Here is an 18,008-nt window from a genome sequence, read left to right on the forward strand (position 1 = left end):
AGAACTGTGGTTTGAGCAGCTCTTCGAACCCTCAGCACGCATACGTGACACACCGCGACAGGCGGCAGGACACAGTCTCCCTCAGGGACCTGGCCCCCGCGGGTACCACTGCGCCCACCATCACCTCACCGCTTCCTTCTACCTCCCCATCTACCCCATCAACTGGTATCAATTTAATCAGCTAGAATGTGCCCACCAGTGGCTTCTCCCGCACTGAGAGGCTGTCCCGGAACGATGGGCCACACACCTTCTCAGAGGGGCAAAGCCGACAACAATATCAATACAACAGTAACAGTGAGTAAATACAATAATATATACAACAGCCGTGAGTAAATACAATAATATATACAACAGCCATACATGGCTCACCACAATGGTGCACAGTGATCTGCAGAAGATTCCCCCATAGTGGGGTAGGGATTGCTGGAGGACATCTGCCTTTGAGGAATCCTGATTTGGAGACCGGCTTTTTTTCATATTAAACATTTCAGTCAAGCGAGGAAATCAAATCTGGGCTAAGTTGCATAACTTCCTAAGTTGCATTCCTCTTGAACTCTAAAACTTTTGCTCAAAGTAATTTATGAAAGGTGATATATATAAAGCAGCAATTGATTAGAGAAATACGATTGATTGACAGCAGTGATGTTTGCAATAGCTTGTGCAGTGGAATGCAAAATAAAAGGTTTCCGACACTCCGGTAGTTTTTTGCAACATTTCCGCATTGGGCATCGGATTCCGGACACTGCTGCTGTACTGCAAACAGCAGACTGCAGCTTTCAAAAAACTCACAGTGCACACGGGCATGCGCGGCCATTCTGCTGATTTAATACAGTGCTTTCATTGACGCCGTGCATTATGGGTACTCGGAGGCACCATCTCCCCTGCACTGTTTTTGGTATAATTAGAGATTAATCGACATGGAGGGAGCTTAAACCAACGTTCGTTGTCAGTGTAGTATTGAGGGAGTTCAGTACTATCATAGGTGCCCTCTTTTAGGAGAGAGGTCAAACCATGGTCCTGTCTGCCCTCGCGGATATTACAATTTGAAGAAGAGCAGGCCAATTTTCCAAATGTCCTGCTCACTATTTGTCTCTCAACCAAGATCGCTAAAGCAGATTCTCTAGTTATTTTATCTTTGCTGATGCGAAATTGACTGGTCCATTCTTTCTCCTGTTGAAATCAGCCATGATTGAATGGTGGAGTGGACTCGATGGGCCGAATGGCCTTACTTCCGCTCCTATGTCTTATGGTCTTATGGTCTTATGGACATCCTCTGTACGCTAGGAGCTTGTCTTTTACTGTAATTCCCACTCTATCTTAATTACTATGGTTTGGCCATACACACTTTCTTCACTGACATTGTAGTATCAGAATTTCTCATCCCATAACTGCTGGTGAAGAACTGCAGTCAGATACTAAACCACAGATCCAATCTTCAAATAACATTTACCCAGTATGGGAAGTATCATCTGAGTAAACACCACATGACAAAACCCAGAAACATGTTTGGGAATTGTCAATCCCTAGTAAAGAGACACCATGAGCCTTATGCAAAGGAAAGAGACTGTGTTGACAGTGAGAAGAATTGCTTGAGGCCATCTACCAGGCAGAAAATTATCACAGGGAGAAATGTAGGCATGTTGAACTAGGGAAGAAAAGTAGCAAATCAACATCTCCATAAGCTGTGGCAATTAATTTCAGGGCAAATACCACGTCATGAAAAGAAAAACTAATAAGTTATTAACTGATAAAACGAATTTGCTGATGTCCTAGCAGGCAAAGAGGTAGAACATAATGGCTCAGATTTTGTGGCCTGTGACCAAGCGACACTCATCACTGACCATGAAGGAAGCTGTCAACAAAGATCAAACAATCTGGGTGATGCGGATTTCACCTTTCCTGATGTCATTTTGATTCTGATGCCATGTCAAGGGGATCGCCAGCTGTGCAACAACAGTAATTTATCAAGCAGGATAAGTAACCAATGGCATTGAAATATTCACATAGACAGCAAACAAGGAAGTAAAATGCACTGATTGACCTTCGCTTTTTACAAATTTTACAGAGAGCAAAATAAAGGGGCTGTTTAGCACAGGGCTAAATCGCTGGCTTTGAAAGCATACCAAGGCAAGCCAGCAGCACGGTTCAATTCCCGTAACAGCCTCCCTGAACAGGCGCTGGAATGTGGTGACTAGGGGCTTTTCACAGTAACTTCATTTGAAGTCTACTTGTGACAATAAGCAATTTTCATTTCATTTCATAAAGGATTGAAACATACAAATTAGTAGCTGAAAAGCATAAACTGTAAAAATATATAATAAATCTTGGAATTTTTATCCAAATGGGAAAAATGTCATTACATATATATAAAATTAGTTTTCCAGGGCCAGAGGGATAATTCAGCAGGACCATGAATTAATATGCTGGTAAAGAATCAGTTACACGTCATTGGAAAGGTGCAACTTTTGGGGTTACAGCCTGGCAAAAGGGAAGTTCTCAGTGATTTTTAATTGAATCCAGTCTGGGGTAACTTCACCAGTGCACATATGGCGAAGTGTATAATCATTGCCATCAACTTCTAGATTTCCGCATTTAACTTTACATAGGTGGATTTCAGAAGTTGCTGTTCGTTTCAGGTAATGAGAGTAAATGTTGGCAGTATAGTCGCCATTACTACCCCAAAATCCTTATCATGATCTGTGGGAAAATCCCAAATCTATTATAATATATACCAATTATAGATCTATGTACAAATGTTTTATTTGTATGTATTCCTGTCCACATATTTATACTGTATGCTGCACACAGTTGACCAAATCAGGAGGTCCCTGATTCTGAGGTTCCCACCCCCAAGAGTTCGGGCACGTTACGTGGCTCTGCCGGCTTAGGTGACGTCATGACGCCGAGGATTCATGGCGCGTGCGCAAATCCCGCGCGGCTGCGCGCGCGTTTAAAATCAGGGTCCCGTGACCGGCAGCGCGATCGGCAACGTCAGCAAGAACAGAGAGATCGGGGAAACAGAGCTCCGCACACAGCGGCCAGAGCCGAGTAAGCGGGAGAGACACCGGTAAGGGAGACAAGACACACACACACACACACACACAGACAGACAGACAGACGGGAAGGAGAGACTGACTCTGGTAAGGGAGGGGGAGAGAGACACACAGGCAGACAGACAAACAAGCAAGGGGGAAGGAGAGAGAGAGAGAGAGAGAGACTGGCAAGGGAGAGGGAGAGAGAGAGAGAGAGAGAGACTGGCAAGGGGGAGAGAGAGACTGGCAAGGGGGAGAGAGAGACTGGCAAGGGAGAGAGAGAGAGACTGGCAAGGGAGAGAGAGAGAGACTGGCAAGGGGGAGAGAGAGACTGGCAAGGGGGAGAGAGAGACTGGCAAGGGGGAGAGAGAGACTGGCAAGGGGGAGAGAGAGACTGGCAAGGGAGAGAGAGAGAGACTGGCAAGGGGGAGAGAGAGACTGGCAAGGGGGAGAGAGAGACTGGCAAGGGGGAGAGAGACTGGCAAGGGGGAGAGAGAGACTGGCAAGGGGGAGAGAGAGACTGGCAAGGGGGAGAGAGAGACTGGCAAGGGGGAGAGAGACTGGCAAGGGGGAGAGAGACTGGCAAGGGGGAGAGAGAGACTGGCAAGGGGGAGAGAGAGACTGGCAAGGGGGAGAGAGACTGGCAAGGGGGAGAGAGAGACTGGCAAGGGGGAGAGAGAGACTGGCAAGGGGGAGAGAGAGACTGGCAAGGGGGAGAGAGAGACTGGCAAGGGGGAGAGAGAGACTGGCAAGGGGGAGAGAGACTGGCAAGGGGAGAGAGAGACTGGCAAGGGGGAGAGAGAGACTGGCAAGGGGGAGAGAGAGACTGGCAAGGGGGAGAGAGAGACTGGCAAGGGGGAGAGAGAGACTGGCAAGGGGGAGAGAGACTGGCAAGGGGGAGGGAGAGACTGGCAAGGGGGAGGGAGAGACTGGCAAGGGGGAGGGAGAGACTGGCAAGGGGGAGGGAGAGACTGGCAAGGGGGAGGGAGAGACTGGCAAGGGGGAGGGAGAGACTGGCAAGGGGGAGGGAGAGACTGGCAAGGGGGAGGGAGAGACTGGCAAGGGGGAGGGAGAGACTGGCAAGGGGGAGGGAGAGACTGGCAAGGGGGAGGGAGAGACTGGCAAGGGGGAGGGAGAGACTGGCAAGGGGGAGGGAGAGACTGGCAAGGGGGAGGGAGAGACTGGCAAGGGGGAGGGAGAGACTGGCAAGGGGGAGAGAGACTGGCAAGGGGGAGAGAGAGCGAGAGAGACTGGCAAGGGGGAGAGAGAGACTGGCAAGGGGGAGAGAGAGACTGGCAAGGGGGAGAGAGAGACTGGCAAGGGGGAGAGAGAGACTGGCAAGGGGGAGAGAGAGACTGGCAAGGGGGAGAGAGAGACTGGCAAGGGGGAGAGAGAGAGAGAGAGACTGGCAAGGGGGAGAGAGAGAGAGAGAGACTGGCAAGGGGGAGGGAGAGACTGGCAAGGGGGAGGGAGAGACTGGCAAGGGGGAGGGAGAGACTGGCAAGGGGGAGGGAGAGACTGGCAAGGGGGAGGGAGAGACTGGCAAGGGGGAGGGAGAGACTGGCAAGGGGGAGGGAGAGACTGGCAAGGGGGAGGGAGAGACTGGCAAGGGGGAGGGAGAGACTGGCAAGGGGGAGGGAGAGACTGGCAAGGGGGAGGGAGAGACTGGCAAGGGGGAGGGAGAGACTGGCAAGGGGGAGGGAGAGACTGGCAAGGGGGAGGGAGAGACTGGCAAGGGGGAGTGAGAGACTGGCAAAGGGGAGAGAGAGCGAGAGAGACTGGCAAGGGGGAGAGAGAGACTGGCAAGGGGGAGAGAGAGACTGGCAAGGGGGAGAGAGAGACTGGCAAGGGGGAGAGAGAGACTGGCAAGGGGGAGAGAGAGACTGGCAAGGGGGAGAGAGAGACTGGCAAGGGGGAGAGAGAGACTGGCAAGGGGGAGAGAGAGACTGGCAAGGGGGAGAGAGAGAGAGAGAGACTGGCAAGGGGGAGAGAGAGAGAGAGACTGGCAAGGGGGAGGGAGAGACTGGCAAGGGGGAGGGAGAGACTGGCAAGGGGGAGGGAGAGACTGGCAAGGGGGAGGGAGAGACTGGCAAGGGGGAGGGAGAGACTGGCAAGGGGGAGAGAGAGACTGGCAAGGGGGAGAGAGAGCGAGAGAGACTGGCAAGGGGGAGAGAGACTGGCAAGGGGGAGAGAGAGAGCCTGGTAAGGGGGAGAGAGAGAGCCTGGTAAGGGGGAGAGAGAGAGCCTGGTAAGGGGGAGAGAGAGAGAGAGAGAGACTCGCAAGGGGGAAAGAGAGCGAGAGAGAGACTGGTAAGGGGGAAAGAGAGCGAGAGAGAGACTGGTCAGGGGGAAAGAGAGCGAGAGAGAGACTGGTCAGGGGGAAAGAGAGCGAGAGAGAGACTGGTAAGGGGGAAAGAGAGCGAGAGAGAGACTGGTAAGGGGGAAAGAGAGAGAGAGACAGACAGGTAAGGGGGAAAGAGAGAGAGAGAGACTGGTAAGGGGGAAAGAGAGAGAGAGAGAGATAGATGGGGAAGAGAGAGAGAAAAGATGGGGACGAGGGAGAGAGAGAGAGACTGGGAAGGGGGAAGAGAGAGAGAGAGAGAGAAAAGGTGGGTACGATGGAGAGAGAGAGAGACTGGGAAGGGGGAAAGAGAGAGAGAGAGATGGATGGGGAAGAGAGAGAGAAAAGATGGGGACGAGGGGGAGAGAGAGAGAGAGAGAGAGAGCGAGAGAGACTGGGAAGGGGGAAAGAGGGAAAGAGAGAGAGAGAGAGACTGGGAAGGGGGAAAGAGAGGGGGAGGGGGGGAGAGACTGGGAAGGGGGGGGGAAGAGACTGGGAAGGGGGGGGGAAGAGAGACTGGGAAGGGGGGGGGGAAGAGAGACTGGGAAGGGGGGGGGGGGAGAGAGACTGGGAAGGGGGGGGAAGAGACTGGGAAGGGGGGGGAAGAGACTGGGAAGGGGGGGGAAGAGACTGGGAAGGGGGGGGGGAGAGGGAGGGAGAGAGAGAGAGGTGTGGGGGAAACCGAGGCTTCTGGGAGGTTGGATGGGGGAGCGGAGGGGTGGGGTTGGACAGGGAAGTGGGAAGGGTGTCTGTATGGAAGCTAAATTGAGTATGTGATAATGGTGCTAGACAGCCAGAATACTCTGAGATATGTTGGTGATGGCAATAATCAAACAGTGGGTGGCCATAAGTATCGAATGATAACATATCTTTTTGTTACAGTGTCTGCTATAAAATAAAGCTAGAATGATTAGTAAATAAAGTCACTAATGTGTCAGCAAGCAGTAATATGGGATCCTTAGCTTCATTAATAGAGGTGTAGAATGCCAAAACAATGAGGCTGCATTAAAAGCCTGGAAGTTGGTGGATGAAGGTTCATAACATTCGAAAGGGAATTGGATAAATGCTCTAAGAAAACAAACTTTTTAAAAGGGATCAGTCACACTGACAGGATGTTGCTGATCCTTTAATAGTGGAAGGAAAGTGAAGATAGAAATATAGTGGCAAAACTGTGTAATGAGTATAAGATAATGAATAATATTTTAACTTGCCGTAACTAAACTGGCAAGAAATAGGTGGGGGGGGGGGCAGCGAGGATTCCTTTGTTAGCTAGTGGGAAGCCCAACAAGAAAGGGGTGACTGGTTGTTCCACCCTTTGTCCAAGAAAGGAACCACTGCTGGATATGGTAATGGTAAATGGCTGGACTCGCTAAGAGAACTAAGTGCAGGACAACATTCCAGACAGCAGCAATTACAGAAGACTTTAGCTAATGAGTGAGATCTACATCAGATTTAGATCAAGTTAGTTCACAGAAACCTGTTATGGTATTATTCAGACACTGATGGAGGCCATGCTGGCTCTCCAGGAGCACCTGAGCTAGCCCCAGTCCCTACCTTTTTCCTACAATTATGTAATTTTCTCCAGCTAATTCCCTTTTGAAAGCCTCGATTGAATGTGCTTCCACGCCATATTCAGGCAGTGCTTGCCAGATCCTAACTGTTTGCATAAAAATTTCCTTCCATCATCATTATTACATTTTCCAATCGCCTTAAATTCGTGTCCTCTGGTTCTCAACTATTCTGCCAATGGGAGCAACTATTCCCTACCTACTCTGTCCAGGCTCATGATTTTGGACACTTACAATCGCCACTCAAATTTATCTTTAATTAGAGCAGCAAGTTTTGCCAATCTGCCCATGTACTGAAGTCTCCCAGTCTTGGAACCATTTTCTTTTCAGCGCTCTCACTAATGCCTTCACATCATTCCTAAGATGTGATGCCCAAAATCAGATGCAGTGCTTCACCGTAACTTCCTTTGATTTTGTACGCTTTGCCTATGAATTTTTAAAAGCATAGGGTCCCATATGCCTTATTAACTGCTATCTTAGGGCAGCACGGTGGCGCAGTGGTTAGTACTGCTGCCTCACGCGCCGAGGTCCCAGGTTCGATCCCGACTCTGGGTCACTGTCCGTGTGGAGTTTGCACATACTCCCCCTGTTTGCGTGGGTTTTGCCCCCACAACCGAAAACATGTGCAGGCTAGGTGGATTGGCCATGCTAAATTGCCCATTAATTGGAAAAAATGAATTGGGTAATTTTTTTAAAATCAGGGCTCCCACATTTATCAACTTGTGCACCTGTATTTCTGTCTCCCTGTTCCTGCATCCTGTTTAAAATTGTGCCTTTGTTATAATGGCTTTCCTAAACGTATCACTTCACACTTCTCTGCATTAAATTTCATCAGCCATGTGTCTGACACTTTTTGCGTCCTCCTTGAAGCCTATTCATATCCTCCTTTACAGTAGCAATAGTTCCAAGTTTATCATCTGCAATTTTTGAAATTGTGCCCCCCACGTCCAAGTGTGGATATTCATACAGATCAAGAAAAGCTACATGCCTACTATCTAATCCTCCAGTCCAAAAACAATCATTTTTGTTTTGTGTCACTTAATCGACTTCATACCTATGCTGCCACAATCTGTCTCATTCCATGGGCTTCAACTCTGCTGGGAAACTTATTCTGTGGCATTTCATCAAATGCCTTTGAGTTCATGTACACCATATTAATCCTTCACGTTGTTTTGATGAAATTAAATTAGTTAACGTGATTTTCTTTTAACAAATGTTTGTGTTTCTTAATTAATCCACTCTTGTCCAACTTAAGTTTGTCCCAGGTTCAGAGCTTTTCCACCACTAAGGTTAAACTGACAGACCTGCAGTTTCTGGGTTTTATCTTCGCAACCCTTTTTTTGAACAAGTGTGGAAGCTCACGGGTCTGCAATTTCCACCGTTTATATCCCTCAGTATCCACGGATGCATTTGATCCCATCCTGATGACATATCTATTTGGACTTTCTAATACTTGAATTTATGATTATTTTTTTTAGCCCATCTGGTGTCTCAGCTGCCTCGTTTCACTGTCTTTGGCAACATCTTTCTTAATAAATACAGATGTAAAGCTGTGCTTCAACCATTTCCCCCCCCCCCCCCCCCCCCCCCCCCCAGTATAATAAATTCCTCCTTTGATTCCTAATCATCTACATCCCTCTTTTTACCAGATTTTTGCTATTTGGGGCGGCACAGTGGTTAGCACTGCTGCCTCACAACTCCAATGACCCGGATTCAATTCTGGCTTCGGGTGGTGGTCTGTGTGGACTCTGCACGTTCTCCCCGTGTCTGCGTGCATTTTCCTCCAGGTGCTCCGATTTCCTCCAACAGTCCAAAAATGTGCAGGTTAGGTGGATTGGCCATTCTAAATTGCCCCTTGGTGTCCGAAAGGTTAGTAGGGTTACGGGCATAAGGTGGAGGCATGGGCTTTGGTAGGGTGCTCTTTCCAAGGGCCGGTGCAGGCTCAATGGGCCCAATGGCCTCATGCACTGCTGGGATTCTATGGAAATGCCTTTGGGTGACTTTTGGGTTCCCTTTTAAGTTGGTTCTCTTTGCTGCTCTTATTTCTTGAATCGCAGACTGAGACCATTCAGTCCATGACACTGCTGTTTCTTGGAAAGAGCAACCATATTTATGCCACATCCCTCCTTTTTGTTCATAACCCTGTAAGTTTCTCATCCCGTGTACTTGTCTCACTCCCTTTTGAATTATTCACGGTATTTGCTTCCATCCTTTCAGTCAGAATGTGAAAACATTTCTCTGGATTTTTAACCATTAATTTTAAATTCATGACCTCTGGTTATTGATCCATTTCCCAAAGGAAATACATTTTCTCTTTCAAATTGGCAACACCGTGAAAAGTTTCTGTTGGGTTACTTTGTAACCTTCTCTTCTCCAAGGAGAACCTCTCTATTCTTTCTAATGTCTTTACATCTTCCTGGAGCCTGATGCCCAGAATTGTCTGTAATTTTGTCACTGAGGCCTAATAATGATTTATAAAATGTTTAGTTTCTCAAGTTATTTTGAACTGGATAATAAAAAGTTTGATTGAATTGATTTCTTAGACATTTGTTGGGCAGGATAGATGGGGCTTCACTCTACTTTGCAAAATTCACATGTAATTCCTGAAAGTTTCTTTCTTTTGGATTGTCTGTGTATTAGAAATGAAGTGTTTTGGATTGTAATAGTTCTCCAGGAGTGAAGGAAGAGCTAAGTCCACAGCACTCTTGGTGACTCGGGAGTGGTGGAGGAAGAGGAGTGGATCTGCAATAATACTATAGAAATAAAAAGATAGGCCTGATGAACATGTGGTTGGAGAGGTGGTGCAGGGACCTGCCTTTACATTCCTGAGACATTAGGTCAGATGACTCGCATCTGAAGAGGGTTGGGCCCAATATTCTTGCTGGGGACCTTTGCTAGTGCTATTGGGAAGGGCTTAAACTAGCTTGGCAGGGAAATGTGAACCTGAGAGTAGATTCCGAAGAGAGAAAAGATAGAAATGGATAGCAGGAAATTTGTGTTTGGATGGGATAAAATACAAGGCTAGAAAATAGTTTCTCACTCACCTGATGAAGGAGCTGTGCTCCGAAAGCTAGGATTCCAAATAAACCTGTTGGGACTTTAACCTGTTGTTGTAAGACTTCTTACTGTGCCCACCCCAGTCCAACGCCAGCATCTTCCCATCAGAAAATAGTTTGGCAGTGCTAAATGGTAACATTTTAGGAAATAAGTAGATGAACCAAGAGCACAGATTGACATGAGAGTATGATATTGTCACTATAATGAGACACTCTAGTTATAATTGAGACATGACTGAAAGAAGGGCAGTAAAGGCCGCAGGGCTTTTAGATTATAGTGGGGAGATAAAACAAGGAGAAGGGGGGGTCGCAATTAAATAAACAATTTTAGTTCGTGGTGGTGGAGGGGTAATCAAATGAGGTCATATGGGTTTAGCTGAACGAGAAATGTATTATAGACCCTCCATCAGAGGCAGATTGAAGAGCAAATACATCGGCAAATCTCGTGCAAAAACAATCCGGCATGAATCCCCCTATTAAAATTCTCCCCCTACCCCCTGTATCCTAATATTAACTGGGATAAAATTAGATGCCAAAGTTAGCAGTTGGGGTGCACTTTGGAGGGAGTGATCATCATTCAATTAGATTTTGGGTAGTTATGGAAAAGGTCAAAGATTAGGAACACAAATTCTTAATTGGGGTAAAACTAATTTTACTAAACTAAAATGTAATTCGGCTAAAATGTAGCAGAAACTTGAAGATAAATCAATGCCAGATCAGGGGACAACATTCAAGGAAAAGACTAGGATTAAAAAAAAAAGGGGAAGCTTATGACACTGAGGCTCAAAGCTGCATGAGACCTTGCAGAATATAAAAGGCGTAGGGTTGAAATTAAGAAACTGAAGGTAAAATCAAAGAAAACCTGAAGGTTTGTTTCATGATTGTATAAAAAGCAAGCCTTACTTTAAGCCTTACTAAAGAGTAAGGCTGATAAGGAAAATCTGTGTGTAGACTGATGTGGTTCTTAATGAATACTTTGCATCTCCTTTCACTAAAGAGTAATGATACAGACATGCAATCAGGGAGGTATGTGAAATATTATGAAATTAACATAATGAGCGAGGAAGTATTAAAGTGGGTAAATCTCCGCATCTGGGAAATGTACCCTAGGTCGTTGCAGGTACATTTCCAATCCTCCCTGGTTACAGGTATGCTGCCAGACAACTAGAGGACCGTTCTAACATTGTACCATTGTTGAAAGGACAAAAGGGATAGACTGAGTAATTACAGGTTTGTCAGCCTAACCTCAGGGTGGGAAAACCGAGGGATGGGATAAAATTTCACTGAGAACCATTTAATTAAAAGAGTCCAGAGGGATTTCTGGGAAGGTTGTGTTTGACTAATGTTGAATTTTTGTGAGGTAACCAGGAGGATTGGTAGTAGTTTTGGTGTAGCATTTGATCTTTAATCCATATGGATTTTAGCAAGGCTTTTGATAAGGATTATATGGCAGACTGGTCGCAAAAGCAAACGCCTATGGAACCCAAGGCAAAATAGCAAGTTGGATCCAAAAGTGACGCAGGAAGCAAAGGTCAATATGTGTTTGAGACTGGAAAGCTGTTTTGTGTGTGCGCGCCACAGCGAGGGTGCAGAATATAGTTCATTTATAATCAAGTGTAATGTTGATCTACCTAAGTGTAAATCCTCTGCTTATTTCTCCAAACCTCAGCAGTCATGTGCTTTCCCCTTTTGCTTGTAAGAGCTTCCCATTTTCCAGTTCAATCAGCAAATGACTGGGGAAAAGGTTGCATGAGGTGGTTTCCAGTTGCCTTCCTCATGTGCTTCAAAGGAACACCAGTTGTCCCCATGAAGGATACTCCACCTGTAAGCAGTCATTGTCCCTTGAAGTTCTAGTGCATCTGCTATCACCACCAAAAGATAGCTGGTTTTACCATTGACTATGACTTACAATGTTGATCATGGGAGCTTTGACTGAAGCAACTGGTGAAGGGTCAGGGGTGACCAACCCTCGAGGCCTCGTTATTGTAGAGGGTGTAGAGGTGATTGAGGATGCTGCCTGTGCTGTAGAATTGTAGTTATGGAGGAAAGATTAGATAGGCTCGTGTTGTTTTCTTTGACACTGAAAGGAGGCAAAATTGAGGGTTCTAGGTGGAGGAGATGGGAAAGCCCTGTGGGATCAAACCAAGCTGTATAAATATCGGCTAGGAAAGAGGTTTAGTGGGGGAATTGTTTCACCCAGAGAGCGGTGGGAATCTGGAACTCTCAATGTGGAAGAGTGGTAGAGGGTAATGCTTATAACATGTTAAAATAAAATTTGATATACCCTTGAAGTGCAGTAACCGACAAGAGAATGGAACCAGAACTGGAAAGTGGGATTTGACTTGACTGCTCCCTGTTGCATGGTGCAGGCATGATGGGCTGAATGGTCTCTTACTGTGCCATGTTGAAACCAGATCCCAAGAGCTCCATAAACAGCGCAAGGATAATTCTCTTGTTTCCTGTGGATGAAATGAATACCCCATGCTGCTGAGATCATCTGTTGTTTCAGATGAAACAGCTATTCCTTATTTGCATCAGTAATTTGAATTTAAAATGTTAGGCAATTTTTCAGTTCATTTGAATTGATGGTGGAAACTGAGGCAGCTGAAATGGAATGAATTGGATAAAAATGGGTGACATGCAAATTTCATGAATGGTGTTGAGGGGCCAAGGAGTTGTACCTCGAATGCATGTTGAACCAATACAGAACAGTAGTCAACCGAGCCACGATCATCAAAATATGAGAGTTCAAGTCACAAGCGGTCTTGGTCAAAGTACTCAACCCAGTTCTGAGTCATTGAGAAACAAATGAACATATTCAGGTATTGGGTGGCATGGTAGTTAGCACTGCTACCTCACGGCGCCAGGATCTAGTCGGGAGAGTGTGACTGGGTAGGGTGCTGTTTCGGAGGGCCTAATGGCATCCTGCACTGTAGGGATTCCATGAAGTCACGAGGCTGAATTCTTGTAACAGAGAATTGATTGAGGAAAGTATCTGGTTTTAAAGCTTGGTAGGAGGCTTCTGAGAGGTAATCCTTGAAGTCGATAGAATTGCTGAGGGAATGGAAAAGGCACATCTGTAATTTTTTTCAGTTGCGAGTAGGACAAGGGAGTTGAGAATAAACTTAAGACTGATATTAGGAAGTTCTTCACAGATCATGTGGCATGAACTTCCAGATAGGCTCAAAAACTCTGGAATCATTTCAAAAACCATTTGATACCAAAATTGAGGGGAATCTGCGAGATATTTCTGGTGACTTAAAATGGGCTGAATGTTTTTTAAATTGGTAATTATTTGATGGTTAATGGAGTCGATTTCACCAATTACTACTTCCACACGCCACAATGTTCAACAGCTCAATATCTTGACTATCGATCCTAAGGGGTGGATGTGGAAAGGATGTTTTCTTTTGTGGGAGATGCTCGAACTACGGGTCACTGTTTAAAAATAATCACTCATTTAAGACAGATGAGGAGAAATGTTTTCTTGGGGGTGGTGAGTTTTTGAAAAACTCTCAAAAGGTAGTGGAAGCAGAGTCTTTGAATATTTGTACGGCAGCGGTAGCACAGTGGTTAGCACTGTTGCTTCACAGCACCAGGCTCCCTGGTTCAACTCCCGGCTTAGGTCACTGTGCAGAGCCTGAACATTCTCCCCATGTCTGTGTGGGTTCCTCTGGGTGCTCCGGTTTCCCCTCGCAAGTCCCGAAAGACGTGCTTGTTGGGTGAATTGGACATTCTTAATTCTCCTTCCGTGTACCCGAACAGGCACTGGAGTGTGGTGCCTAAGGGGTTTTCACAGTAACTTCATTGTAATGTTAATGTGAGCCTACTTGTGACAATATTGATGATGATGATTATTATAGCTTCTTGATGAACAAGGGGTGGGTGAAAGGTTACTGGGGGTATGCAGGAATGTGGAATAGAGGTCACAATCCGATCAGCCATGATATTGAATGGCAGAGCAGGCTCAAGGGGCCGAGTGGCCTACCCCTGCTCCTAATTCATATGTTCACATGAATCTCCGCCAATCTAATTGTTCAGTTATGGATTAGAAAATGAGCATTTGACCCATTTAAGGCCCATAACTTCCTGGTTCCCCAGTGTCGCTTTTCCGGGTTACTCCAATGATATGCTGGGGAATTCCTCCAGGAGGTGCCTGCGTAAGGGTTTACCCAGCAATTTCCCAGAAGTGCTGACTTCCTCTGGACAATTACACTGGACTGGGCACCATCTGACAGAAGTGATTTATATTGCAAACTTTAGTTACTCTGAAAGAGCTGGAAGGAAAAAAAAACACTTCTAATTCAGAGTAACTACTTAGAAAACTGAGACCCAACCTCGCATGGGGCACCCCGCACATAGGCTGCCCCCCCCACTCTTCCCCCAACCACAGGGCTAGCAGCATAAAAAGGAGATGTTTCCTTCCTCTCCGCACTCCATTTACTCTGTTGATGTAGTCAGGGGGGGCTTTTGCTGCTCCTGTCTCACCCAGCCTGAGTGAGGAAAGTTGCATGAAACGGTGGCTTTCCAATTACAGCATGGATAAGTCTGTCAAGTGTGTCAATCCGCTGGAGATTAATGCTTCGAGGAAGTTACGGGCCTAAGTAATTACTTTTCCAAGGTTAACTCAACTTCTGGAGGTGTACGGAAGACTGTATCGAGGACTATTTGTGTAATGAAGATGGTTGTGATTGTGGAAAAGCAAAGATGAGCAGGAGGGTATGGTTGCGGTCAGTCAATATATACCACTGGTAGCTCAGTGGTGGTGTGAAGCAGAGGGCAACAGTCATTGCTCCAGTTGCATTGGCCGTCTTCAGATATTTTGAATCATGTAGGTCTACACTTTGGAGATGGGCAAGAGGTGTTGGGCAAGAATGGGAGGATAATTGAAACCATATCATTTAAAATGGAATTTAGAGATGTTTTTGAAGTCACAGGAGCATATAAAAACATGAACAAAGGTGACCAAGTCTGCTTCAATTAGATATAACCAACTAGATATAACCCAACTGTGTACACCAGAGAGAAGAAAGGAACAAAATGTGACCAATTCTGGAGTGGCTCTTGAGAACTGTGTAGTTTTTAGAGAGAGAGAGAGAGAGAGAGAGCTACATTTGAAGAGGTAACACAATGGCCTATTCTATAACTTATTTTCCTGCACCATTAGATCATTGTCATAATACAGCAGATGTCATAATACAGCAGATCTAAGGAACCATTCACAAGAGTCTACAACAACTGATCCCAGTTTTCTCTGGGGCTGTAGTGTATTTTTCTCTGGGTTCTCTAGTTATCAAGAATATTGTAAGTTTTATTATTGATTTATGAACATTTTCTTTTGGAAATGCTTGTTAATTTGCGGTGTCCATTTTTTAATAGGAATGTTCTGTTTTAATTCTGATTAGCCACCAGATTGCTGCTGTAGGAGCTGAAAATGCCGGGTGGGATTACGGAAGCGGGGGAGTTGTACTCTCCATATGTGAGTATTTATTGATGAGTTACTGGGGGTGGGAGATGGGGTGTAAGTGCAGAATTAAGTTTTTGAAAACACGGGCTATTCCTTCAGTGGAGACCCCTTATTGAAAGAAAATGTGAATGATGTCCCGAATGTAAAACTGGGGGGGGGGGGGGCACTCAAGGCTGACAACCCCCCCCCCCCCCCCAAAAACCAGGACCACACGAAGAAAGGATTAGGCCACATAAAGCCAACGTACAACTGTATTGAGTGTGCATGACATCAAGGCTCACCATCCAATAACCTCACAGGCAACAATACTCGTAAGTAGAAGCAATGCTCCCAGAATGAAGAACCGGAACTTTCAGAACTAACCTCTCTGATCCATCAACCACCACCTAGATATTACAACTGGACTAGAATCATCCAACTCACCGCCAAGTAAGTCCCTTCAACCTCCCAAAAGGATAATTACTGGACACAACAGTTGTACCCTTGCCCAACCTTCTCTGGATGTGGATCCACCCACACTGGACTCTCCCACGAGCAGTGTCCCTTCCCAAGGTGCAACAGGATACTGACTGCACTGCCAAAAGGATGGGAAAGCTCCTGTGACATCCCAGTCCTTGCACTCTTCTGAAGCATTTGCATCATGTGATTTCTCCCATCCATCTTTTTTTAAATCCTGATTGCCCTCCATTTTTTAATCTTTTTATTCTCCTCATTGTCAACATTTTCATCAAATAAGCAACCAAAGGAAAAATAAGAAAATACAGGAACAATCCCCCAAACACAAACAGCACCCTTCTCAATATACAGACCAGGACATCCTCCTGTACATGCCAAGTAAAAACAGCAATTTACAGTCGATCAGTAAACAGCGTAACCACCCCCCCCCCCCCCCCCCCCACAAACGCGCGCACCCCCCAGGTAATGTTCAATGGCAACCAATTCTCAAAAGTACATAATAAACAATCCTCATGAATTGGAGGACCCTTCCCTCAACCCCTCAGCTTGAACTTCGCCTTCTCGAGAGTCAATAAAAAAATTCAAGTAGGTCCCCAGCCAAACCGAGGCACAAGGTGGAGGAGCTAACCTTCATGCTGACCGGAACTGCCTCCGGGCAATCAGCGAGGCGAAGGCCAAAACATCTACAGCCCCGAGCTGGTCCTCCACCCCGAAAATGGCTTCTAGGGGTCCTGATTCCGAGTTCATGTGCACGATCCCCAAGATGACCCTGAACCTCCCTCCAAAAAACCCCTCTCATTCCACGCAACTATCCTGACCAGTGTGTCTTTCACCCTCCCTGCCCCTCCTATCTGCCATCATCATAACTCCGGGCCCTGCCCACTGAGCATGGCCTGCCCTGTCCCATTGTTACCATGGAACCCTGCCCCCTCCTAGCATCCACTTGCTCTCAAACACCTCACGCAGTAGTGCCCCCCCCCCCCCCCCCACTTTGCACATCTCTTAGGCCCATCAAAACCTGTTCTCCTAGGCTCCAATGACCGCAATCCCATCCCTCTCCCGCAATCCCATCCCTCTCCCGCAATCCCATCCCTCTCCCGCAATCCCATCCCTCTCCCGCAATCCCATCCCTCTCCCGCAATCCCATCCCTCTCCCGCAATCCCATCCCTCTCCCGCAATCCCATCCCTCTCCCGCAATCCCATCCCTCTCCCGCAATCCCATCCCTCTCCCGCAATCCCATCCCTCTCCCGCAATCCCATCCCTCTCCCGCAATCCCATCCCTCTCCCGCAATCCCATCCCTCTCCCGCAATCCCATCCCTCTCCCGCAATCCCATCCCTCTCCCGCAATCCCATCCCTCTCCCGCAATCCCATCCCTCTCCCGCAATCCCATCCCTCTCCCGCAATCCCATCCACTAGTAAGCTTGAGATAGCTAATTTGGAGGCCCCTGTGCAGCCCCCCCCCAAAAAAAAACTGGTCCCAGGAAAACCAAGAAATTCCCTTCAAATGCACAAACTCAGTGCGCAAACACAAACCCCCCAAAAAATCATCATGCAAAAAATCCCAACTCCCACCATGTCCAAGTAGACAACTTCACCTCATTTAACACCTATAATACCAGGAAATAAAAAATAGAACTATATACAATCTTCCACCCCCGCCTGCCCTCAGTCCAAGTCCAATCTTCAGTCCCATTTCTCACGTCTGCCCCAATCCTTCTGCCTTCACAAATGCCTCCGCCGCTTCCACCATCTCAAAATAAAAGTCGTTTGAGCTGCAGGTCACCCTCAACTTAGCTGGGTGCACTATGCCGAACTGCACATCGCTGTTACACAGTGCCGTCTTCACTTGGCTGAAGACCATCCGCCTCCTTGCCAACTCCACATTAAGTCCTGGTAAATATGTATACCAGCTCCAGCACCTCTCGTTTCTGCTTCGCCCAATTCAGGACCTTCTCCTTCAATGGTACCTAAGAAAACAAATAATCACCGCCCTTGGCGGCTCGTTTGTCTTTAGTTTAGATCTCCACAACTGATGAGCCCGATCCAGTTCGTACCGGGAGGGATCTTCACCCTCTTCCCAACAG

The 18,008-nt window shown here is 46.9% G+C and overlaps 1 protein-coding gene across 2 annotated transcripts in view; it reads left to right on the plus strand.

The window, feature by feature from the left end:
• Positions 1-2,965: 2,965 nt before the first annotated feature.
• tmem104 (transmembrane protein 104) overlaps positions 2,966-18,008 on the plus strand; it is a 286,532-nt gene continuing 271,489 nt past the window's right edge. Inside the window, exons 1-2 of one of the 2 annotated variants that reach the window (XM_072483238.1) lie at positions 2,966-3,067; positions 15,403-15,476. In XM_072483238.1, coding sequence (XP_072339339.1) covers positions 15,432-15,476 — 45 coding nt within the window. In that variant the 5' untranslated portion in view covers positions 2,966-3,067; positions 15,403-15,431. Of the gene's footprint in view, positions 3,068-15,191; positions 15,302-15,402; positions 15,477-18,008 lie in introns of those variants that run through there. The other variant, XM_072483239.1, reaches the window with a different exon arrangement.

This window comes from Scyliorhinus torazame, chromosome 18 (assembly GCF_047496885.1).
Source record: "Scyliorhinus torazame isolate Kashiwa2021f chromosome 18, sScyTor2.1, whole genome shotgun sequence".
Classification (NCBI taxonomy): domain Eukaryota; kingdom Metazoa; phylum Chordata; class Chondrichthyes; order Carcharhiniformes; family Scyliorhinidae; genus Scyliorhinus; species Scyliorhinus torazame.